The 27993-nt window shown below is 30.2% G+C and overlaps 1 protein-coding gene across 1 annotated transcript; it reads left to right on the top strand.

Annotated features, from left to right (window-relative positions):
- The first annotated feature begins 108 nt into the window (after positions 1–108).
- Positions 109–27681, top strand: LOC111708728 (peroxidase). Its single transcript, XM_023482188.1, has 29 exons — positions 109–212; positions 831–865; positions 2062–2117; positions 2512–2569; positions 2635–2708; positions 3443–3538; positions 6793–6893; positions 8072–8164; positions 9804–9859; positions 10107–10132; positions 12054–12135; positions 13003–13053; positions 13823–13860; positions 14377–14493; positions 15826–15881; positions 16439–16505; positions 16939–16985; positions 17467–17508; positions 19759–19806; positions 20309–20378; positions 21158–21271; positions 21847–21949; positions 22664–22743; positions 22881–22958; positions 23374–23477; positions 24317–24419; positions 25126–25241; positions 25827–25977; positions 26217–27681. Exons 1-29 carry the CDS (start codon positions 130–132, stop codon positions 26295–26297), a joined length of 2226 nt encoding a protein of 741 aa, XP_023337956.1. The 5' UTR covers positions 109–129; the 3' UTR covers positions 26298–27681.
- The last annotated feature ends 312 nt before the right edge of the window (positions 27682–27993 follow it).

Here is a 27993-nt window from a genome sequence, read left to right as displayed (position 1 = left end):
TTATCTTGAAATAACGCTAACAGTCCCTTTAAAAGGCCAGATTTCTCGTTTATCTGATCTTGTTGTATTGTTATTATCAGATATCAGAATCCTCGTTTATCTGATCTTGTTTTATTATTATTATCAGATATGAGAATGATGTTTCTGTTGTTTATGTTTCTCCTAGAACTACTGGGTTCAACCTTATCTCAGAACTCACAGAATTTGTTCAGGTACAAACATCAGAAACTTAATATTCGTCAAGAAGGAGGGAGAGAAGGAAGAAGGGGGGGGGGGGAGAGGGGAGGTGGATGAAGAGGGAAGGGGGGGTGTATGTCTGAGGGAAGGTGGAGGGAGATGCAGATCTGGAATGTGAGGTGGAGGGGGGAGGAAAAGGGAAGGTGGAGGGAGAGAAAAGAGGGAAAAGAAATGGAGAGTGTAAAGAGAGGGGTTTAGGAATGTTAAAAAATAGTAAATGGTTATTGGCAATTACAAAGAACCAAAAAGTAACTTGAAAGATTGTAAGTTGTTTAAAAGGACTCGGGGAGGCGGGGGAAACAGATCAGAAAAATTTGAAAGGAATGAAATAAAGAAAGAAAAATTCAAAAAGAAGAAAAAGTGTTAGAAGAAGAGGAAAGAGGTATAAAAAAAGATGTAAACAGTATAAAAAAGGTAATAAAGAAGAAAAGTGCACATGAAAAAAGTGTTAATTAAGAGATAAGATGAATGAAGAAAAGAGATCAGAATTTCTAAGAGCCCCATGAAAGAGGGAAAGGAGTGTTTAAGAAGTAAAAAGGGAAAAAGATTACAACGTATTAATCAATAATAATGATGGTTGATCTATTCTATAGTCGTGGAACATTTCAAACCATCACAAGATTTAGAGGTAAATAGACTTTTTTTTTAAATTACAAATTTTAAATAGATGATGATAATATGTTATATTGTATGCAATAATGTTTGAAGGCCTTTATTCTTAAAAACAATGACAATAAAACAATGACAATAAAAAATTTAAGAATCCATTTTGTTGCAGTTTTTCTGATTTTAAAGAAGTTATATTTCAATGAAGTAAACCCTTGTACACGTTTTGATCATAAGAAATTAACAATAGTAGCTCATCTTAGACTTGTAGTCTTTATATTTGAAAATAAAATCCTGAGCATTGTGGTTCTCATTTGTGTTGTCGATATCCAGGACTTGATTTTTAGGAATGCCTCGGCGGAGATATTATTAATTTTCAGTCACGTTCACAACTTCTAAATGATTGTTCATGGAACATTTAAGATCCAAAATATTATTTGTAAACATGATTGAAACCAATCTCAGTATAATACCACTTATAATACTTTTATAAAGAAAATATAATGATGTATCGTATCTTTAATCATATTTTCTTAAGTCTACTCTACTAGCTTGGTACTTGTATCTTGAATATTGTAAAATGTATGTATTATATATTGTTATATTTTGTCACATATCTATGCATATAAAGTAGAAATATTTGTTTGTTTGTATGTCCCATCATAACTTAGGACACATTGACCAATTTGCCTCAAATTTTGGTTAGATAGCTTTTGAGAACCACGGGAATTTCCGTCAGCAAAGCTGGCTTTCAAAGCTAGTTATTATAATATCTATATAATAAAACGACATTTGAATATATGTTCACTATAGCCGGCCAAACAGCTGGACCGAATGGGCCTAAATTTTTTATGGGGACCCATTGCTAAAAAAAGATGAAATTTTTTATTTCACTGGCAACGTCGGGTAATTCAGCTAGTAGTGTAATATATATGTTTATTGTTGTTATATATTGTTATATATTATTAAAGATTGTTATTTATTGTTATATATTATTAAATATTGTCATATGTTATTAGATATTGTTATATATTGTTATATATTGTTATACATTGTTATATATCGTCGTACATTATTAGATATTGTTATATATTGTTATATATTGTTATACATTGTTATATATCGTCGTACATTATTAGATATTGTTATATATTGTTATATATTGTTATACATTGTTATATATCGTCGTACATTATTAGATATTGTTATATATTTCAGGGTCTAATGAACGAGATTTTAGTAACTTTGTTGATCTACCGAGCCAGAGACTACAGGTATCTACATATTAAAAAAAAAATTCCATTATCCGAATGTCTTGTTTTATTATATCTATATAATAAAACAAGACATTTGTATATATATGTTGTCTATAGCCGGCCAAACGTCTGGACCGATTGGGCTGACATTTTTTGTGGACACTCATGGGTGATTGGGAGTGTTACAATAAAAATTTGAACTTTTTTTTTCAAATATATTTTTTTTTCAAAATATCATTTTTCAAAATTTTTTTCACGGGAAACGGGCCCTTCAGCCAGTAGAAAATAAATCGAAAATTATAGATATTGGAACTTAATTTTAATCATCTTGAATTTAATGCGCGCATGTATAATAGAACAATTATTGTTTTTGGAGGATATTTTTAAAACCTATAAAATTGTGCTAATTTAGGCATCACAGCCCCAGCGCGGTGGTGCCTCTCCACAGGGAAACTCAGATTGTGCTTTAGGTAATGTTTGATCGTAAACAAATGTATTTTTGAGAATCTAATTGATCATACTTTCCTATTTTCAGAATTGTCCAACACATGTATTACATACACAGAGATTAGTGAAGCATTCGTTACAGCAAGAGACTCAGTAGTGAGGGTAATAAACTTCTTCAGGGGGATTTTGACCTTTCAGGCAGATTGCAACCCTTTTCAGGCAGATTGCAACCCTTTTCCAAGAAGAATTTTATCTTATACTGATGTCTTTCAAGTCTCTATTTTTCATCGTACTCTGCAATAGACAAATATTTTGGAGGATTTTTCAGTTTAAAGGAGTTAAGTCTTTGCAACAAACTCGAATTTTCTAATCCCTATATATGTCAAACCTTATGACGAAAACCTTAGACATTTCAAACTTAGATTATTTGATCTAACAGAATTTATAGTTTGAAATATGTAAGGTCTACGGCATTGGATGGCAGAGATATTAGGATTAGAACATCAGAGTTTGTGGCAAGAACTCAATTCCTTTATGCATTATCCAGGCAAAATGTTTCAAATTGAACCTATCGGTTTAACAGTTATGGCGTTTACTGGATTTACATACAAAAATACAAACAGACAGACAAGCAAATTATTCATATAGATTTACCATCAACTATGAATCTACATTAATTATTGCATTTAAATCATTATATTTTCAACTATTTTTGTTTTGTTTTTAATCCTCTTATAAAAAACCCACAAACAGATTAATATTATTACAATTTTTACAATTCTTTATAATTTATTATTATTAAAATTTATCCTTTTTTCACAAAACTCCAGTATTTTAGTTCCACTTATTTTAGCATAAAAACGACAAAATCTAGATTTCTACGACATGCATTCTAGATTCCCTTGAAGTCCCCGAGATCAGGGAGTTTCGACAGAGATGAAGTTCATAATCTAGGTGTAGTGATACAGGAGACAACTAGGATACTAGCTCAGGTGATACAGGGATACATATCATAGGTGATACAGGGATACATATCATAGGTGATACAGGGATATATATCATAGGTGATACAGGGATATATATCATAGGTGATACAGGGATATATATCTACATGTATACATATCATAGGAAATACAGGGGTACATATCAAAGGAGGTACAAGAATTCTGACCATACAAATGATACAGGGTAACTTATCAAAGGGGATACAGAAATACATACACAAGGGATACAGCTACTTACATAAGGGATACATAGAGATGAAAATATACATACAGGATACAGGGATACAGAAAGGGGATTCTGACAGGATACAGTATGATACTAAAACTGTTGTATTCATGACACATGTATTGTAAGTAATTTAACATTTAAAAATATGTTTTAAATACAATTTTATAGTCACGTGCAGGGCTAATAGATAAGAAGGAGTTTAAATTTCCTGGTCAATTATCCTGCAGAAGTAAAATGAGGATAGAGAATTTTTATTCTAAATATCTATGACGTTAGTTGTTGTAGTTAATTCAACCTCTTGCCTCCCTTTTATCGGATGAAAGAACTAAATTCTTCGTAATTTCTGATTGAAGTAAGGTTCAAACAAAATTGGATTTCAAGAAGGTCTTTTGTAAAATCCATTATTTTTGCAAATATATTCTTTATTCTCTTTGAAATTACACTCCCAAACAGATGGGTATGTTTTTATTATTAGTTTTTTTCTCTTAAAGAAACCGTATTTTCAAGCGGGCCCCAGTTTAAAGAGTTGAATACCCGATATATACCCTAAATATATATACCCTACAATGAGGAAGATATCAATTGTTTTTTCTTTGAAAACTGTTAGATTCTGAGAATTTCCTGCTTTGTTTTTGAACATTTTTTAATTTTCAGAAAGAAAAACAAAAGTTTTCTTTTTCATATTTGCTCAGCTGAACATTTGAAAGGTATCGAATTGTAAATCTGAATTGTCCCTTTAAATAAAATCTGAAAGTACGTCGGGAGTCCCTTTAAATTATTTTTAATTGAAGGAAAATACATTATTTTTGTTTGTTTATGCGCTTGGACGCGCTGTGCAGAGTATAACGTTAAATGTTGATGCTGTAATTAGTATGCGCGCATTCAAGGACAACATTGGTTTAATTGTATAATATGATAATTGGTTTGATCTTTTTAACAGAGACGATTTAGAAAAAATATTTAAAGTACTTTCTCGAAGTATCCGAATGAATACTGAATTAATACTGAAATAATACTGAATTAATACTGAAACGTATCAAGGAAAACAATGAATTCCGATATTAACTGTTTTTTACAAAAATACTAATCATAATAATTTTAACTGTGGTTGCTCTATGATTCCGAAAAAAACTGGATTTTATTTGATTAAACTTGCAGATGTGAGATGTCACCTAAATTTGAAATGTTTTCAGAATAAATTCAAAAAGTAAATCTCATTTTATGCCAATTCTGATTTAAGGTGAATTGAAGCGTAAAGCATGTACATATACTGTGAGAAACATGACATTTCAATGTTTAAAGTCGAGATTTAAGGTTAATCGACTTGTTTCTCAGATTTGTTGCAGTTATTACTATCCTGTAATCTTTCCAGCTCTTAGACTTAAATAAAGCTAAATTATTTTGAGTTTACAGAAACTGAGTTTTTGCCACATAATCCAATTTTCGAATCCCTATTTATTTGCAACATAATGTCGTATCCTAGAAATTTCAAACTATCTATACTGTTAGATCAAATAATCTAAGTTTTAAATATCAAGGGTTTACACCATCAGTTTACAAAGATATAGGGATTTGAAAATTACTATATTTCAGAAGACGGACATTGTAATGCTGTAACTTGAGTTAAGAAATAATTGTTATCTTGATGACCCAGCAACATTTTGAATATCATTTTTCCATCAAATAGTGAAGACAACTGTCAATACTTTACATTTAAAATGCAGGGGAAGACAGTTCCAAATCAAGTTTATGTTCCAAATCTGACACTGAGTGTCAGGTTTGGGTACACATATTATGATCAACGGTTTAGTAACTCTTCCTGTGCCGAGAGCAAATAGACATTAAAGAAACTATTTCCAACATATTATTAAGCACGACAAGAGCTACAAATAACACTATTTTCTTTTCTAAAATTAAAACTGTGAGAGAAACCATCTTTGAAACAATTCAAGATGTTCCATGTTTGCATATTTTACAAATTCGAATCTTGGACGCGTTTTGGAACCCAATTTTTGAAACAATCCATAATTTGGAAATATTCAACAATTCAAAACAAAACACAGTTTTATAACCTACAGAATAGCATGAATCACTGAAAATATTTCTTCCAAATAATTGTATAATTCATTCAATAATGGAATATTTTTAATTGTCTTTTATGATGAAAATAAAGCGCGCAATTTATTTCCTAAAATCCGCATTTGAATGCGCTCACGACCTTGAATGAATTTTAAGAACTGGATAATCCTAAAATGCAACTGCATCTCCTTTATCTAAACCCACCTTTGAGTGCGCAAACTGCAATGTGCAGATTTTAAGGTCAATTCGAATGCAGATGCTAAAGGTTTTTAGCTTGAGGCAAATCAAGTCCTTACTACAAGTCCATTTTATTATTGACGGGAAAATGCATTCGTACAAATCAAAAGTTCAAAGAATATTTTATTCATTTTGCAGATATATCTTTTTCTATTTGAAATTAGATTTTACAAAAATTCTTTCAACTTTCTTTTGTAAAATATCTGAATAAATTTGTTTTTGTTTTGTTTTTCAACGTTCATCTGAAACGCCACTTTTATGATCTTTGTAAAGATATAGGTATTAAAGTTTTTGACAAAGACTCAATTTCTTTGCTTTGTGGATTAAAATTATACACATAAGCAAACCTTGTAAATACTAAAATAACCTTGATAGTAAAAAAGCAAATGGCAAAAATGGAAATGTATAAGTTGAAAGGAAGCTCTGGTTTTATTATCCTTTTAACTTTTCAACCCAGCTTGTCGTATAGACCTTAGATATTTCAAACTATAACGAAGTCTATAAGATTAAATATTCTAAGCTTGTAATATTAATGGTTTGCACCATCAGGTTGCAAATATATAGGTGAGACATGATTCCTCTAAGACTGTTTTTGAAGCACTTTATCTTATTTATTCTTTAAATACATTTAACATATATTTATGAACTTACTAAACATTTTCTGAATCATTTTCAATAATATTTCTTACTTGTTCAGAGATACGGACTGGATAGTAAAGCACTGTTTGAGCGTATAAGTCTGATTGATACAACTAGAACAAGTATTAACGGATTCTGTCCCACAGCTCTTCTTAAAAAGTAAGATTTTAAGATTTACAAAGAAGAACAAAATGGAAACGAAAATGGTCATTGTCGTGAGTTTTAAAAACGCTTTTGAGTGTTGCTTAAAGAAAAAGGGTCAATTTTTTTTTCACTTTAAAATCAAATGTAAGCACCACACAATCATAACACATGGCTAGAAAAATAAAAAAATAAAAAAAAATCAACATAATTTAAAGAATTATGAAATAATGAAATTGCGAACAGGTTTGAAAATATTCATTTATTGGACTGAAAATAATAATAAGAAGAAAACCCATAAACGAATCAAAAATGAACCAAAAACGATCATTTACCGGTATGTGCGTTACATATATATTAGGGGTGTGAAATCTAGTGAAACTTTTCTGAAATCATTTTACAGAAGCAAAATAGTATTCCGCTTGGAATTCTAAGGCATGTTTATAAAATACATTTTTCACAAAATTTAAAAATGTGTTAGCGAAAATGAAAAATTTGACAATCTTAATAATATGGGTATCCATTGAACCAAAACAATTTACAGAATTGAAAAATAATTAAAATTGGGCAAGTTATGGTCAAAAAAAGTTTTCATTATAGTACTAAAAAATGTCTTTTTTGACCTTACTCAGTCAAATTTAAATATTTTTCGATCCTGTAAATTGATTCGAATTCAGAAATTTAATTCGGTTTCAATGATACCCAATTCAATAAGTATTTCAAAATTTTCATTTTCACTTATACTAGTGACTTTTTAAATATTAATCCCCATTATGTAAAATATATTTTATAAACATGTCTTAATATTCCTAGTAGAATACTTTTTTGCTTCTGTAAAATTGTTTCAGAAAAATTTCACACCCTGTATATATGGATGCATGTATATATATTGGAGTTTTTAAACTTCACATTTTATCAAAAAAGAATTATACTAAAAATGTTTCACATTTCATGACGATCCTCAGTATTAAAAGTTCTTTGAACAATATATATATATATATATAGATATGATGATATAAATTTTTTTTGATTGAATATTAAATTGATTATATATTTATTATTTATATATCATATACATATTTGTGAGCCAGGAATTTTCAAGAAAGTTATTTGCTTTGTAATTTGCAATTTCCTGTTTTTAAAAAACTCTGGGATCCTGTTTACGATTTACTATATTCTCAAAAATATACTTAAAGGGACTGTTCTCTGGCCCGATACAGATCGTTGGATGGAACCTGTAATAATTTGGAGAATCCTCTTTGGGGATCCTCGATGATGGCCTTTAGCAGGTTCGGAATGTTTTTATATGTTTTAAAATATACGTTTTACCGCATAAAACAGAAAAATAAAATAGAGAAAGAAGAAACTGAGCTTTAGATAAATGTTTTCAACTATTTTTTGGAAAACCATCCAATTAATCACACGTTGTTTTTATAATCATAACTCAGGAACCCCTGGACAGATGTGCCTCAAATTTTGATTGGGGAACTTGGGAGAGCCACGGGAATGTCCTTAGCTTAGATTTGAAATTTTAAGTTGAGTGGTTCGACTTTAATAGCAAAAATTAAATTTTCCTGTAAAATCGTAAAGTGCGGGAGTAACTTTTAGTTACCTGGGCAGCGCTGGATTCCGAACCTAGTTCTCTTATAAACCTTATCTTATTATGTTAAATACACTTACACACGTTTTATATGTGCAACAGCAGTATTGTACATCATTCAGTATTTTTCAAATAGATTATCAAGTACAGTAGGCGGCAACAAAGAAATGGACCAATTATACACGACGTCACAAGTGTCAAATATAACAAGGAAAACGAAATGTTCTCACATCAGTTGACATGTTTTCAAGATTGAATAAAAAAGTGTAAAAACAGAAAATAAAGAACACATGCATTTTCACTAATTTTACTGTAAGACTAAGATAACCACTTTAGTCTCAATTATATTACTATTATTAATAATCTTGTCGGACACAAAAACTGAGTTGACACCGGTGACGTAAGAATACAGCTGTACTGAGAGTGTACAAAGTCTACGTTGCCATCTATTGTTATTAGAATCTATTTGTGTATAATTTTTTTCTTTTGGTGTCAAGATTGAGAAAAAATATGCTTTTTTAACTAACATCATATCTATCATCAATCATCTAAAACGTTTTTTCGCCTGACATTAAGATTTTTTTTACAAGTATTGGAAGAAAAAACAAATTACGTCGAAGGTTCTAAATATCTAAATATTAAAGGGACCGTAAGCGCAATGCCCGATTTACAACGGTACCCTTAAAAACTTTGTCTGGTCAAGTATGAATAAGATATCCATGTTTTTGTTTCTTGAAACTGTTTTTTATTTGCGATTTCTATGCAAAGTGACTTGCACATTTCTTTCTTTTAAGAAGCAACTGCAGGGAAATTCACACTTTTCAAATCAGAAAAACGACGTTTAGATCAGATTTAGGTGTCAAGGGTATTGTTGTAAATCGGGCATTTCCATCTTTGCATGGAGGGTCACTTGAAACTACGGTAACAGTCCCTTTAATATAAAAATATGGTAAAATTTGTAATTGTATAAAGTAATAATGGTTATTTTCCCTCTTAATGTAGAATGGGGTTGTACAACTACAAACCCTTGCGCGAAAAAATAGAATAATCAATGATCCTTTGAATTCACATAGCAGATTTTTTCCCTTTTCAGAAGCTTTCATTCTTTGAAAGGAATTGAGTTTTTGCCACAAACACAAATTTTCTAATTCCTAAATTTTTACAACCTGTTTGTATACACCTTTGATATTTCAAACCTATACTACTTGAATTTATAGTTTGAAATATCAAAGGTCTACGAAATCGGGTTGTAAAGATAAAGGGATTATAAAATCTGAGTTTCTGGCTAAAAAACTCAATTTCTTTATATTTAAACTTATTTGTTCAAGGTTTCTCCCTTACGCCTACGCAGACGGTATTGCAGAGCCGAGAAGATCAGTTTCAGGAAAACTATTTTTTATTTCGAAAATAATCAATATTTTGCATTACAGAGTCTAAAAACTAGCCTCAAACTCTAATTTTCTAATTTTTATTTCTTGTTTAAATCGAAATCAATTTTTATATTTCTATGGTAAGTGAATAATGTATTTATGTCAAATTAAATTGTAACAGCATACAAAAACCCTTTTAATTCTTAGAGAGTAATTTTTTTAAAAAGTTTTTCTTGTTTAAAAATAGTTTTGCCCGTTTAGGTCACCCCCTTCCATCTCCCAGAGAGGTAAATCAATATCTGAATTTGATTTTAAGAATTATGAAAATTAGATTTCATTCTTTTTCTTTAATGCCAACAAGCTATGGATGTTTTATGATGGAGACCATATATTTAACTATCTGTATTTTTAAAATATTTTGTGGTAGGCAATTACAAGATCTTTAAAGGGCAAATTTCAACTGTTAATGGTTGAAAGGTCATCATACAAAATGTTAATAAACAGAAATAAAACCAGTTTCTGTATTTCCTTCTTAATTTTACCTTTAAGATTCTTATGGTCGATTATAAAGGTACATGAAGACAAGTGATCCACCGATTCAATTTATAAAGGGGTAAGTCAGATACACAATGGTGCCCTTTAAACCTCTACCTAAGCAAATATGATGGAATTCTCCCTGGTCTCCTTTCTAGATTATTTTTAATTTCGGGTTCTCTGTAGAAGTGATTTTTGGATTATTAATGAGATACAATATTCCCATTGTGAATCCGGTTTGCCCCTTTTTTCTTTTGAGGTTTAACCCTGAAAATATTCAGTCTCCGAACATCAAAAGTCCAGAATTATTTGCCTGACACCTTCGTTATCGGAATATTTAGTATGGGTGTTAGTTTAAATGTTTCCTGGGACTTAAAATTTCAACGACACTCCATTTAGGTGCAAATTATAGGTGGTTCTCTAACCCTATAGTAGTGCGTCCAAATTAGTCAACAGTAGTTCATATTACCACTTCAGGACATATTGATGTTTCAAGTCCACAAGTCCATATTGGAATCAAAGGACTGAAGATTAGTCCGGTATTTTCCAAAGTACTTCATATAGATAAATTATAGCTATAAAAAGTATACATTATAAGGGAGGGAGGGGGGGGGGGGGCAACCTGGCAATTATTCATTAAGTGAAAGAATTATGTACAAATGCCAGTAAACGATCTAATGGTTCAGTGAATTCTGACATTTTAGAATTTAAGCTTCCAAAGATATAAAAGAGGAGAATTCTTATCATCACATGGTATTAAACATATTAAAGCAATCATATCAAGAGAAAACACGTTTTTTTCGACGAACATTAATCATTGTATACATTATTTTGGTTATAATTAGTAGATATAGTTATAAGGGACAGTGGGAGGAGGGGACATGACCCCCGGACCCCCCCCCATGAGTGTTTCAAAAAAATATTAATTTTTAATAATACCCAGGCATTCTGCCTAATTTTTTTCCACTTCTGGTTGTTTACCTCTTCTGATGCCTGTGACAAAATAAAGCAGGAAGTCCAAATTTTGCCAAACTGTTTTGCAAACTTGTAAATATGTTTGGTTTTCTAAATTACACTCAAGATTTTTGAAAATTTTAAATTTTATTTTCCAATGGCTTGGTTAAATGCATCAAATGGACATAATTTAGAGCGTACGTATATTGGTTTAACATTTTATTGAAGAAATGCTTTTATTTAAAAAGTAAGTATTACAAAGTTTAGATACATATATTTATGTGACTTGGCTGAAATGGGTTTAAAAGTTGTCTGATATTTAACCCGGAAGTTAATAAACAGGCCCACACCGTGCATTGTTTAAGATTGTATTGAGCTTTATGACCATGAACTCTTAATCTTTAATTAGTATTATTGCAGGAAGTCCATTTAACATGAGGATTTTATTAGAGGCTGCACCATAAACTAGACCTGTATTTATCTAGATCTTTAATTTAATTTTATAATGTCTTTGTTAATGTTCAAGATCTGCAAAATTGTAAATTCATCATAAGCAATCGTGTCTATCTTTTTTTGTGTAAAATTATTTTCTGGTTCGATTAAACTTTACCGTGAGAATCTGGACAAATAAACTAAGATTCATTGTTTAATTAATTTTCAACCTTTTCCTCTAGTATAACTTCCCTATATAAAATGTTTATCACTGATGTTATTGTTCAGGTTTCTGCTTTGATGCATAGAGATGAGAACGTTCATGAACATTCTATAAATATTCTTCTTATTGCATGGGGACAGTTCATTGGTAATTTTTATTCATACTACAGTAATATCCCATAATTGTCGTCTTTGTTCTTCTTTCATTTAATATTTTGTATTTGTAACTGTTACAACTACAGTGGTAAGCGATTATAACAATACAATGAAGACGACTTTCTTATTAAAGCTTTGATTGTTAACATTTTTTTGAATTACAAGTTTACAAGTAATCAAAGAGGAGCTTTTTGAATTGATCTATTCTATTATTTGATGATAATTCTTTATGTGTATCTTTATGTGTTGACACATGCTGCAGCAGCTTAATTTTAATCAATATTGCAATCGAAAGTCGTCTTCATTGTATAGATAAAATCTGTAGCTGATAGGTTTGGCAAAAATGTTTATAAGTCCGATCCGAGCTAAGAATTTCAGAATTAATATCTTATGATGCATGTCATACCTCCAAGGGGTTATTTTAATTCAGGGATCACATAAGCATTGATCCTAATATTTAAAGTGTCCACAATAGATATCGAGATAAAGATAAGATTTTAAAATCTCCATATAACTAATCCTTAGGAAAAGCTACTCTGCTAAACTTTGAAATAAATTTTTCTTTGCTATTCTAATTTCCACAGTACAGTATGTCAGCACATCATCTAATTTAACATGCTTTCTATTTGTTTTCGCCGAGAGGAGTCGTGTTTCACCGTGAGTAAGTGAAGACGTCTTATGTTTGCAAAAATTACGGAGGGAAAGATTCGGACTTATATTTTCGTAAAACTTTCTTGTTGTCGTAATATAATAAAATAATCAAGGGGAATTTCAATGTCGTCTTCTCGGAGCCAAAACTTTCTGAAAAAGTCCAATCTTTATAATTATATTAAACAAATTTATTTTAATTATTTTCTAGATCACGACATGACCCTAACTGCTGAAACAGAAAATATAAGATGCTGCTCAGGTATAATATTTTTTACCTTTTGAACAACATTATCGACATATGATTCCCCCATCAGTGGGAGCTTATGATGTCATATAACGTCCCTTGGCCGCTCTGCGAAGTTTTCAGGACAAAATTCACGTATTTTCATCTCAATAGACAATAAAATTGTGTACTACTACTTTTTCGGGAAATTGAAAAAGATACTTTTTCTACTTTTAATTCCCGGTTAGCTTTCCTAGCTGTAAAGACATTAAACGCTATAATTTTAATACAGGGTTACCCTACAAAGGATATTCCTCATTTTCATGATTAGAAACGTATTTCTTTCTTTGCCGAAGCTATGAAAAGACTCTATGTAAGGAAGAAGACTTGGGATCGTCATATTCTATGAGTTTTAGGTCGCCTTTACAGTCTCATCCTTTGTGGGCAACCCTGTATCTTTTAGATATAAATAAAAAATCAACCCAAAGAAGATTTTTTAAATTATTTACTGCAAAAAAAATCTTATTTTCAGTCATTTTCGTGAGTTCTTAGGTAGTTTTATATCAAAAAAGTCGTTTCTTCCTCTTTTTTTTAGATATGCTATAGTGTAACGCTCCCAGAAATTTTTAAGGGCAAAAAATCGCTTATGAAAAATATATTTTATTGATCACTTGAACGGTGAAACCAGAATATAATACGAAATAATGACAAGAGATCTTTTAATCGTCTGCCATCTTACCGAGGTTTCCATAACTTTCGTCTTAAAATATTCTTGTATTAACTTATTTCTAATTCTGTTTTGTAGGTCCCAACACCACCCATCCTAGCTGTATGCCAATCCAGGTATTCAAACTATATTCAGTCTAGTATGAATTACATAGATATCAATGTTTATCATTTTAAAAACGGATTATTATCAATTGTAATTGCTATCTTTGAATGGAAGATCACTTCAACTTAAGATTATTGTCCCTAGTTTTTGAAATTATGCATGTAACCCCACCAACCAGGCTACACTCCTATCCCTATGTAACTGAATATGACCTTGTCATGTGATTTGACGTTTTCATATGGGGGGGGGGACTCCCGTCTTACTCATTTAAGAATACAAAAGAAGAATATTTAAAGTTCAGACTAAACAGTTGATTAATTAACCTTTAAAACTATGAAAGGGATTGTATACGTAATTTCAAGTAAACTATACTTTCAAAGATGGCAATACCCGATTTACAACGGTACCCTTAAATATTTTCCATGGTCAAGTATGAATTAGATTTTAACTTTTTTGTTTATTTTGGGTTTTCTGCAAAAGTGACTTGTGTATTTCTTGGAAACTTATTAATTATTGAATGAATTTAGATTTCTGAACGGGATTCCTTCTACTCGAGGCACAACCAGGGCTGCATGCATTTTATCAGATCCAGAGCTGGACTCAGACCAGGATGCAGACTAGGACCTAGAGAACAGTTCAACCTGGTAAACCCCCCCCCCCATCCCTCCTATTTTACTCATCTAGCCTTTCATCAATCTCATACAGAGTATATCGTATACTGCATGGAAACCTAGACTGAACTTCCACATAGAAAAATAAATCATCCAACAAGAAAGTTAAACCATGGCTGCCTCGGCAATCTAAGTTTTATTTTTTTTAAACGAAATCGCAAATATCTTTGGTAATTTTAAAAGCTCAAAAGAGTCTGATTGTAACTCAAAAGATTATTTTTTTAAAATCTTGTTTGGGGATTTAGTGCATTATGAACTTGCATTTATTACTTTTTATAAAATTAGATTTCAAGCTTTTCTGAAAGAATGTTTTAAAAACTTCTGATTTAAAAAGTTAAAAATTTCTTCAAGTTTTATCAAGTTCTGACAGTATTCAAATTTTATAAAACTTTTTAAATAATTGCTAAAAATTGGAAAAGTTTTAAAAGAAATTTCCGAATGAACATCAAAATATAGAAATTCAAAATTTAAATTTATTTTCCGAATACATTTACAAATTAGAAAAATCCAAGAATATTTCATCAAAAAGTGATTCAGATCAGATTCACATATTCTAAGTAAAAAAAATCCGCTATAAAATATTATTTAATTTAAACAGGTTGAAGTTAAAAAAAACTTTATAGCAGTTTGGCTTCAATTACATTCTCCTGGAACATACCTTTAAAATGTAAAAAATCCTTGCTTGTACAAGATACAGAGAAATAAATTTGAAAAAATATTAGATTTGGTGATTTTCTATTTAATAAAATTCTCCTTGTAAACTATTTTCTGAACACTCCCTTAAATTTTCACTCTACCCCTTAAATGTTTTCTGAGCATTCTCTTTAATTTAAAAATTCTTCAAAACCTGTCACAGTACCTCTCAAACTTTTTTTCCCAAACACTCTCTTTAAAATGACAATTCACGCTGTAATTCTTATCAAATTTTTCTGACTACTCCCTTTAATATGATTATTTTCATTATACTCCAATACTGTTTTTCTGAACACTCCCTTTAATATGATTATTCGCACTATACTCGTGTTCTGACCACTCCCTTTAATATGATAATTTTCAATATACTCCCATACTTTTTTTCTGAACACTCCCTTTAATATATGATTATTTGCACTATACTCCTTTTCTGAACACTCCCTTTAATATATGATTATTTGCACTATACTCCTTTTCTGAACAATCCCTTTAATATGATATTCGCACTTTATTCCTTATTTTTTTGATCTGAACACTCCCTTTAATTTGAATATTCTCACTGAAAATTAACTGTTTGATCTGAACACTCCCTTTAATTACAAAATTAACTAGGTGAGTGCTACTCTGGATGCAAACACTGTTTATTCTAACGAAGAAGAAGTTTTGAGGTAAACAATTAAGATTTTATTTGTATTTTTTAAACTAAACATCATGGTTAGTTAGTTTGAAAAGCAATGAAAACCTTTCATTTAGAAAATCTCTTCAAAGTAGAATTATTTGTTAAAATTGAAACTTTCGCATTTCAAATAAGAATTTGATATAAATATTTAAAAGTTAAAAATATCAAAAGCCTAAAATTAAAAAAGGATTTTAGTTCCCTAACATTTAAAGAGTGACATATGTCTGTAAAAGTGGATTTATGCGAGAAGAAACATTATGGAAAATTGTCAGTAATTAACACTTTTCAAAATGGGAAACGTCGATATTTTGTTACCAGAAAAAAACTTTAAGGGTACCGTTGTGAATCGTGCATGGAGGGTCACTTAAATGTCGTCTACTGTTCCTTTAAAGATAAAGTTTAGAAAAGTAAAAAGTTAAATCTTAAAAAAAACTATTATGAAAAACTAGAATATCAAAATAAAAAGATTTAGAAAGTAAGACTATTTAATAAATTATAGATAATTCTCTTCGACTGTTCGAAATTATGTGTAAAACGTTTGTTTAGAAAACTAAGAACGTATAGCGGAGGACAGATGAAAACTCTCCCTGCGTTCTCAGATCTTGGATTAAAGGTGAACCAACGAATTTGATATCAATTCGATTTTAAGGTTTCTACTATAAACTATTACTAATTTTCTTTAATATTCTTTTTGACCCTCCCCTCCCTCTCCGTCAGAATGCTTTATCATTATATTAAAAATTTTTAAAAATGGTTTAATGATAGCTTGCAAACAAAGTAATATATAATAGAACACACAGGAGGAAAAAGCATAATTTAGAAAATAACAATATATTTTAAAGAAAATGAGTTATAACACAAACTCAACTTTTCTAATCTCGATATCATTGCAACCTGGTGGTGTAAATCTTTGATATTTCAAACTATAAGACGTTTTGATCTAAGAGAATTCATAGTTTGACATATCTAAGGTTTATGACATTGGGTTGCAGAGAGTTAGGAATTAGAATATCAGAGTTTTGTGACAAAGACTAAATTCCTTTTAGGATCTGCTTCCGCTGAACCTGGATAATCCAAACCGTGGTTGTATCAGGGAAACGTTCACTTAAAAAATTTCATTCTTAAAAATTAAAAAATACATTTAAAAAATGCATTCCCGGCTTTTCTCCAATTGTTACAATGATTTTTTTTATTTCAATGATGAAATTCAGCAATTTTAGGAATTTTAGAGGATAGCCGCTTATTTACGTCCCCAAAAATGTGTTGTTCATCAGTATGCAGTTGTTAAAAATGATTGCGTAGCTTTGATTATGCAGTTCCTTAAATGTGTTGCTTTTAAGCTGCAGTTCCCTATAATGTTTGAATAGCAGTGTTCTCCTCCTTATCCCTAAAAAAACATAAGGTGTATCCTTAGCAATGTAGATCCTTTAAAACTATCGCTTGTTCAGTGTCTAGTCCCTAAATATATTTAGCCCTCCTCCTTCCCCCCTGCCTTAAAAAAACCGAAATATATTTCTAAAGTTCCTAAAAACAACTAAAAAGTTCAAAATATTTGAAAATGAACTGAATTCTAGACCCAGTAGAGAATTCTTCTGCTTTCTTACAGGAGATCAAAGGTAAACCTTTAAACCAATAATAGCAAAATATAAATATGGCCCCCTCACAAACACAAACTTCTAAATCTCAAGATTCTGAGATTAGATGCATCAAAGTTTTTATTCAAATACATAAATAAAAAGGAAAGCCGGGTTTGACGTTAAACTTAGAGTTGAAAATAAATATTACATTATACAAATATTCCATTATACAAATATTACATTATACAAATATTACATTATACAAATATTAAATTGTTAAAATATTTCATTATACAAATATTCCATAATACAAATATTCCATTATACAAATATTTCTTTATACAAATATTCCATTATACAAATATTACGTTATATACAAATATTACAGTATACAAATATTACATTATACAAATATTCCATTATACAAATATTCCATTATAAAACATTTATTTTTACAAATATTCCATTATACAAATATTTCTTTATACAAATATTCCATTATACAAATATTACGTTATACAAATATTACAGTATACAAATATTACATTATGCAAATATTCCATTATACAAATATTACATTATACAAATATTCCATTATACAAATATTCCCTTATACAAATATTCCATTATCCAAATTTTTTATTAAACAAATATTACATTGTTAAAATATTCCATTATACAAATATTTCATTATACAAATATTTCATTATCCAAATATTTTATGATACAAATATTACATTGTTAAAATATTCCATTATACAAATATTACATTATACAAATATTCCATTATACGGATATTCCATTATACAAATATTACATCATTCAAACATTACATCATTCAAATATTCCATTCTACAAATATTCAATTATCCAAATATTACATTATAAAAATATTACATTATAAAAATATTACATTATACAAATATTCCATTATCTAAATATTACAATATGCAAATATTACATTGTTAAAATATTTCCTTATACAAATATTACATTATACAAATATTCCGTAATACAAATATTCCATAATACAAATATTCCATTATAAAAATATTCCATTATACAAATATTACATTATACAAATATTACATTGTTAAAATATTTCATTATACAAATATTACATTATACAAATATTATATCATACAAATATTAAATTACACAAATATTACATTATACAAATATTATATTATACAAATATTCCATTATACAAATATTACATTATACAAAAATTCCATAATACAAATATTCCATTCTACAAATATCCCATTATTCAAATATTCCATTATTCAAATATTACATCATTCAAATATTCCATTCTACAAATATTCAATTATCCAAATATTACATTATACAAATATTACATTATACAAATATTCCATTATCTAAATATTACATTATACAAATATTGCATTGTTAAAATATTTCCTTATACAAATATTACATTATACAAATATTCCATAATACAAATATTCCATAATACAAATATTCCATTATACAAATATTCCATTATACAAATATTCCATTATACAAATATTACATTATACAAATATTACATTATACAAAGATTATATTATACAAATATTACATTACACAAATATTACATTATACAAATATTATATTATACAAATATTTCATTATACAAATATTACATTATACAAAGATTACATTATACAAATATAACATAATACAAATATTCCATAATACAAATATTCCATTATACAAATATTCCATTTTTAAAATATTCCATTGTACAATCATTACATTATTCAAATATTTCATTATTCAAATATTCCATTGTAAAAACATTACATTATTCAAATATTCCATTATTCAAATATTCCATTATACAAATATTCCATTATACAAATATTACATTATACAAATATTCCATAATACAAATATTCCATTATACAAATATTCCATTATTCAAATATTCCATTATACAAACATTACATTATACAAATATTTCATTATTCAAATATTCCATTGTAAAAACATTACATTATTCAAATATTCCATTATTCAAATATTCCATTATTCAAATAGTTCATTATTCAAATATTTCATTATTCAAATATTCCATATAATACAAATATTCCATTATCCACATCTCCAAAAACCAAATAGCAAAATAAACACCCATCTAAACATGCACAATTCCAAATATCTAAAAATCTAAAAACTGAAAAATTTTCTAGCTTAATCCAAAAATCCAAGTTCAAAAAGAAAATATCCAAATGTGCAAATATTCCAACATTCAAATTATTGAAAATCCTGAAATTAATTTAGGTCCAGCGAACAGACAGTTCTAGCTCTAATTCATCTACTTTTGCTTAGGTAGGAATCACTGGTCTCAAAGACCATTATTTTTTTCATTTTAAGATTAATAGTTAAAAATATTGTCTAGAGAGCATAACCTTATTGCTGGAGATTTATAGTTAAATATATTGTCTAGAGAGCATAACCGTATTGCTGAAGATTTATAGTTAAATATATTGTCTAGAGAGCATAACCGTATTGCTGAAGATTTATAGTTGAATATATTGTCTAAAGAGCATAACCGTATTGCTGAAGATTAATAGTTAAATATATTGTCTAGAGAGCATAACCGTATTGCTGAAGATTAATATTTAAATATATTGTCTAGAGAGCATAATCGTATTGCTGAAGATTTATAGTTGAATATATTGTCTAGAGAGCATAACCGTATTGCTGAAGATAAATATTTAAAAATATTGTCTAGAGAGCATAACCGTATTGCTAAAGATAAATATTTAAAAATATTGTCTAGAGAGCATAACCGTATTGCTGAAGATAAATATTTAAAAATATTGTCTAGAGAGCATAACCGTATTGCTGAAGAACTATCCCTGATAAACCCGCACTGGGGAGATGAAATTCTCTTTCAGGTACACATTCCATTTCAATATAAATTTATGTACATAAACTTTATTTGAAACAAATTATAGATCAATTTTTAGCAGCGGGAATACACACCTGGCTGCAACAATTACGTTAGATAATTGCCCCATATGTCTTCTGGCATTGATGGTTCTTTTATGGGACCCTGGGAAACCCACATGCTTTTTAACAAAAATAAAAAACTTTAATCAATATGGATTGATTGATTGAAATCAGCTTTTTCTGAAAAATCTGCCAGGTGCAGAGTCCAGAACCCAGCAAGCTGTAGACAAATACTTTAGAATTTTAGAATCAAGGTGAAGATATTAAAAAAAATTCGAGCTATCAAGTTTTAGCAGACCCTATGGGATAATTATTGTATCTTAAATTTGTTTACACAAATTTACAACAAGGCCTGTATTAAGATAATATTGCATTAAAACGGAATTAAAGGGAAACATGAGTTACAATTCTACTTAAAGAGGATTTGAGGACTAGATCTGGGACTCACAGATTTAAAGTATCTGGACACTCAGCATTGGACTCTGCCCCCCTTTAGAATCAGGTCACTCTGCTCAACTCCGTGACTCTAGGCATCTGGACTCTTACCCTCTAGACTCTCAGAATAAAAGAATGCCAGTCTAGTCTTTACCATACCGGCCCGTCTAGTGTACCCATAATGTGGTGGACCCAACGCGTTTTATGAGACATAATTAATGAAGTGGTCTGAACTGTATTGTCTCTTGTTAAACCTTTTTAAAGTGTCTAATGGAGATAATATTTTCAGGAGACCAGGCATATCATGGCTGCCCTGGTTCAGCACATCACACTTCAGGAGTTCCTTCCTCTTGTTCTGGGTAAAGCAGGACTTCAGGAGCATGGGCTCACTCCTTTCTCACAGGTAGAAACAGGAGCTATGTCTTATTCCTTTCTCACAGGTAGAAACAGGAGCTATGTCTTATTCCTTTCTCACAGGTAGAAACAGGAGCTAGGTCTTATTCCTTTATCACAGGTAGAAACAGGAGCTAGGTCTTTTTCCTTTCTCACAGGTAGGAACAGGAGCATGGTCTTATTCAAATATCACAGATAGAAACGGGAGCATGGTCTTACTCCTTTCTCACAGGTAGAAATAGGAACTTTGTCTTATTCCTTTCTCACAGATAAGAACAGGAGCTAGGTGAGTAGGTCTTATTCCTTTATCCGAGGTAGAAACGGAAGCATGGTCTGACTCCTTTCTCACAGGTAGGAACAGGAGCATGGTCTTTCTCTTCTATGAAAGACTATAAATAAACTCTGACACAATTATAAAAATAAAATTTTTAGGATGCTTCATCCTTTTCACTTATCATAGTCTTCCTTTTACCTTTCGTACAAGATGAAAAAATATAATTTGGACTGATTGGTATAGCTGTCGTTTTTTGGAGACAAACAAACAAAAAAACAAGGAACATATGATAATGGTTCTTTCTATTTCAGGGTTACTATGACGGCTATGATAAAACTATCAACCCATCATCATCTCAAGTATTTATAACAGCAGCTTTTAGATTCGGACATTCCCTTCTTCCTTCAACTATTGGTAAACTTATAATTAATCTTCACACTCATAACTCGGAGAGTGAAACTTTTGTTTGAGATAGCGTCTAGCTTCAAGGTCTCAATATCTTTTGTGTGAATTTTTAAACTACAGGAACCCTTGGATAAAATGGACGTCCACCAAATACAATTTAACCCGGAACTTTGGAGATATTGAAAGAATTTATTAAATGTCGTCTTGACAATTTTTCAATTGGGGTTTTTACAATTAGTTCTAACTCTCAGTATTTCTAAAAAATAAATAATTAGTCATTTTTCAGGGATAGAATTAAACCACTGAAGCCACAGGTTTAAAATACCCTGCGAACAAAGTCATTTTAGCCATTGAGTCAATTTTCAGCCATTTCCTATTGTCAAGGGCCTACCTAATCTCTGTGAAGTTTGTTAAATTTTCCGAATTTAAATTATATTTTAAGTTTCAATTTTGTATTCTTTGCATCTCTCCCATTTTATTTTTAATTCCAATGACTTTGAATATTAGAACATTTAATTCAGTTTATCTTTTCTCCAATCTCTAAACTAAACTCTTAAATAAAGTTGAATATATTTTACTAAATCATTAGATAAAGCCAGCTTTTTATATGAATATTTGATAACTTTTAAGTAGATGCTCATAAATTTAATTGATGTATGTATTGGCGTATGCTGATCACAATATTTAAGTACGTGATTGTACATAATCTACATGTATTTGTAGAGAGATGGAGCAGAAGCCATCAGTATATTGGAAATCAGAAGCTTTCTGAGATGTTGCAGCAGCCTTATGATCTTTTCAAGGTATGAACATCATAAAGTGAACACGGCATCCAATTTAGAATCAGTTGATTTGTAAGCGCAAGTTAGAGTAGAATGCTGCAAACTTTTCATACTGTGTCGTCTTTGATTTTATGTAAATAATAATGTAATTTTTCAAGGCTGGCTGGTCTGATCAGTATATTTTCGGTATGATGAATCAGGTTGCTCAAGCTATGGATGATTCAATCACAGACCAGGTGGGTGGGTGGTTTTTTTGAAAGACAGGGTATTATAGACGGTATTATACTGCCTGTTTCTTTTCTATTTCTAGATGATTTCCTGTTATTCTTAACTTGTTTCTTTCTTCACTAAAACATTTAATAACCTATTTCAAAAGATGATATTCAAGGCAAGAAGACTTGATTTATCCTTGGGATCTAAATATTTTAAGAGTTTTAGGTTGTACTCGAAGCAAATTATTTTTGTGGGTAACCAGGAATATTTTTTATTTGATGATGGGCTTTTGCAACTTGACGATAAAATATGAAGTGTATTCATGAACTTTGATCCCAAGTTATTCATTGTTTAAACTCAGACAAATGTTAATCAGTTCTATGACCTGTAAATATCAAGGGATGATTAGAGTCTATTCAACATTTATTCTTTGTTTAGGTAACAAACCATCTGTTTGAGGAGCCAGGAATGGCGTTTGGGATGGATCTAGCGGCCATTAATATGCAGAGAGGAAGAGAACACGGAGTTCCATCCTACAATAGGTTTACCATGTTTTATCAGAATTTGATAAACTATTCACTTTACATGATACAGCAAAGATAACCCTGAAGACCAAAACGATTGAAGCTTTCTGTCAAAATATTCATTAGAAAGCTGGGTTTACTTTTTTATCTGAATTTGTTAAAAATATTCCGCGCGTACATTAATAATATGGTATTAAAAACTATGTACAACAGTACAAGTTTATAAAAGTAAATTTTTCCCTTGAACCTAAGAGCTGATACAGAATTTTGTGTTTGGGTGGTAGGCAATTCTCTCCCCCCCCCCATTCCTGGTGTTTATTGGTTTCAAGGGATAAATGAGGATCCTAGTCCCCCCTCCCCTCTCTAAGTAAAAAACAAATAAATCATTTCAACTTGAATTCTCAAACGTTACAAAAGAGAGAGATGATGAGATCGCAAAATAGAATTAATCATTATCATGGTAGTCGTGTTGTTATTGGTGAGATGCATGTCTGAGGTTAGAAGTCTGAAATTTGATTACACAGAGTCTTTATAAAGTCATGAAAATACACAATTTTAATCTAATTTAGCGAATTTTATTCCAAAATTGCCTAATGTCTATTGAAATCGAAAAATGCTCACCAGAATTCACAAATCCATATTTTGACTTGATGTTTGAAAATGTTAACCAATTAATCAAATCAACTCAACATATTTAAGTTCTTAAGGTTCTTATTGATTTACGGAATTTTCATTTATTTCTATAAAATTTCATTAGTTTAAGACATTGCATTGTTCTTTGCTTTAAACAAATTACATAAAGATATCCGATAATTTTGAATCTTGATTTCTGGTTTTGATTTCTTTCTCCTCTCCAGGTTCCGTGAATGGTGTGGTCTGAAGCCAATCACCACGTGGGGAGACCTGGTCGGAGTTATGCACAATGGAACTGCTTACCAGAGAATATATGAGTCTCCTGAGGTAAAACATATTATTTTACTAAAATGTAAATGTTATTTAAATTTTTTTGACCAGATTTTGAAGTTTACTGTGACATTTAACACATATTTTTGAACAGATTTTGAAGTTTAATGTAACATTTTACACACACTTTTTCGAACAGATTTTGAAGTTTTATGTAACACTTTACACACATTTTTTTGAACAGGTTTTGAAGTTTAATGTAACGTTTTACACACATTATTTTGAACAGATTTTTAACTGCTTTGTAAAATTTTACACACATTTTTTGTCAAATTTTTATTTTTATGTTCAATTTTAACTGGCAGTCACTATTTCATTACCAAATTATTCTTAAATTTTCAGCAGCTGTTCTAGATCGTTTGATCATGATAGATAGAGCTGGCAGCTGTTATAAATCATTTTGTCAGAGCTGAGAGCCGTTATAGATCATTTAAATAGATCTTTTGATCAGAAAGGGCTGGCCGCTGTTATAGATCTTTGATCAGAGGGGTAGCTGTTTTAGATCATTTGATCAAAGCTGGAAACTATTAAATATCATTTGATCAAAGCTGGTAACTGTTAAAGATCATTTGATTAGAGCTTGCAGCTTTTGTACAGTGGTTGGCGTTTATATCAATATAACGAAGACATCGGTTATAGAATATTTGATCAGAGTTGTCAGCTGTTACAAGATAATTTGATCAATTATATTAATATCTTCTAGGATATTGATATCTGGTCTGGAGGTGTGAATGAGATCCCTCAGAAGGGATCTCTTGTTGGTCCAACCTTTGCCTGTATCATTGGTAGACAGTTCTTCAACCTCAGATCTGGAGACAGGTAGAAATAATCGGACCAAAGTTGTCTTTCACATGTTTTTTTTTTATTACAAACCTTGGTACAAATTTTGGAAATTTGTCAATATCAGAAATAACCGCGCGTTACAAATAAGAAAATCTTCAGGTTTGTTTTAAATTAAAAGCTAAAACAAAGACGACTTTACAATTTTGCAACCTGATGACGTAGACTTGATATTACAAATTCTGCTAAATCAAATAGTTAAAATTTGAATGATTAGAAAACTAGAGTTTAAGGCTCTAGATAGTAAAAAAACCTTTTAGCATAGGGTTTTCCAAAAACAAATTGCTTTTAAAGTTACAGGCGAAGGGAAACTAGGAAAGAATAAAGTTTCCATTTATTTTCAAAGTAGTAAGGAATAGAATTCAAGATATAAAATTGAAAAAATTAATTTACTGAATTAATCCCAAGTGGGAATAAAAAATGGAATCATGTATATTATCAGAAGGCCCTTACAAATATCACTAAAGGTACAATTTTTTCACAGTAAATTCCGGTTCCATGGGCAATAGCTCGTAACCTTTAAACCATTGAGCCTGTGGCGAACTATAGTATTTAATATTGCAGGTTCTGGTATGAAAACTCTGGTTGGCCCAGTAGTTTTACAGTTGAACAATTAGAGGAGATCAGGAAGATATCATTGGCTAGAATTATCTGTGATAATACAGACTCTGCTGAAACAGTTCAGCTCCGAGCAATGCTGCTTCCTGATCATAAGGTACCATATTTAGCAATAAACACAACCATTCAATTTTCTAGATTAGGAATCCAATTAGACCCAATATTTCCGCTTTAAGATGTTCATTAGAAACTAAAATGATTAGATACTTTCTGTCACACAACCATGGCGTTATTTAAAAAAAAAATTGTAAAGTTCATGAATTATAAATAAGATTTAGTCGTTTTATTTTTATCATGTGATAAAAAAGATCACTTTTTTACATTATCTTTGTTTAGTTAAATCCTCGTCTATCCTGTCGGTCCGGAGAAATACCTCGTCTTAACCTGGAACCTTGGAGAGATGCAGGACGGGTTTAACCTTATTCTCCTGCTAGTTCGGAGAAATACCTCCTCTCAACCTGGAACCCTGGAGAGATGCAGGACGGGTTTAACCTTATTCTCCTGCTAGTCCGGAGAAATACCTCGTCTCAACCTGGAACCCTGGAGAGATGCAGGACGGGTTTAACCTTATTCTCCTGCTAGTCTGGAGAAATACCTTGTCTCAACCTGGAACCCTGGAGAGAGGCAGGACGGGTTTAACCTTATTCTGGTATTCTCCATTCTGAAATCAATCTGCCTTCTTTTACCATTTTTTAATGTCTTCAGTCACAAAATAGTTTAACAAGTATGAAAGTTTTTTTTTCAGTAATTGCTGATGTTGTCTAAAACTGGTTTTCTCCATAATCTTTTACTTTATATTAATATAAACTCCTGCAAAATATATTCTACTTGCTTTTTAAATACCCCCCCCCCCCCTTCAATTCAGTAATTTTGAATGTAAAAGCTCTAGTCAAACTTAAACGAAAATATATGGACAAATGCCATTTTTATTTTCATTTAATGCTTAGATATTTTTGTATAGTTTAAACCTTTCTTCTCCCGGTGCTAGTCAGCTAATATTATATCTGTTTAAAAGTATCTTCTTAAAAGCCTTGTATTTATTTCCAACAGACTTTTTCATTTTTCTTCAACAGAGTCTAAAACTAAAGAACAAAGAGTTACGACTTAAATGTTAAGTTTCAGCTTAATTAAATGCCACTTCCGATTTAATTTAAACCTGAATTTTAACCCTGGGTTCAAAATCTTACTCGTCGATTTCAGGGAGTTAAATTTTAAACTCGAAAATATCTGCATTCAATTTTGCAATATTTCAAAGCATGAAAATCTTTTCCCGAAATCTGGAAAAACAAATACATCGTGTATCTAATACCAAATATATTTTTTCCTTTTCGCGCTGCAGTTTTATGAAGAAATTGAAATTACGAAACTGCTGATGTTGCATAATCTCTGTCAATCTGTAATCTCCGTAATTCCCGTAATCTGATTGGTTCATATTTTCCCGGGAAATTTAAATTTTCCTTCAGGGTTAAACGGTTAATATTTAAGTAGCAACTCATTATTCTTCAGAACTTTAAGCTATAACTTAAAATTCTTTAGTTTTAGACTCAGGTTAAAAAGTCCGATCAACAAATTTAGATTTTTCTTCTTCCATTTTTTTTTCTTTAATATAGCTTCTACCCTACTTTTAAGCTCATCATGATTAAACACATTTTCTTGTAAATGCCAACAGGGATGCTTTCTAAAACTATTTAGAAAAAACTGATACATGCTGTTAACTTCCTAGTTATATGTGTAAAACAGTATAGTCATTTCTAAAAAGTCTATTGTGAAATATAGTAGATGAAATAAAATATCAAATACGCTTGCATCATTTATCAATTGATTATGAGAAAGAGAACTCTATTTTTTACCCAAAGAATTTAAAAGTGAAAACTAAGTCTTCTGTTGGACAGTCTTGTTGTGAGTGATTTTTTTTCGAAAAAAATTTTATTTGCAGCGGCCATAGACAACCCTTTGGGTATGACCGTTTCGTTGTTATTATAAAGATCCAGATTCCAGAGACTGCTATGCAAAGTTTTATGAATTTTAAAGAATTTTAAAGTGTTGCAACGCGGGTCTTGGCCTTTAATTATACCTCGCTAACTCACTTATAATTTTTGTAGCCCTAGACATT

The sequence above is a fragment of the Eurytemora carolleeae genome, unplaced genomic scaffold (genome assembly GCF_000591075.1).
Source record: "Eurytemora carolleeae unplaced genomic scaffold, Eaff_2.0 scaffold903, whole genome shotgun sequence".
NCBI lineage: Eukaryota > Metazoa > Arthropoda > Copepoda > Calanoida > Temoridae > Eurytemora > Eurytemora carolleeae.
Note: the sequence above shows the minus strand (reverse complement) of the source record. Positions and strands in the feature narration are given on the sequence as shown.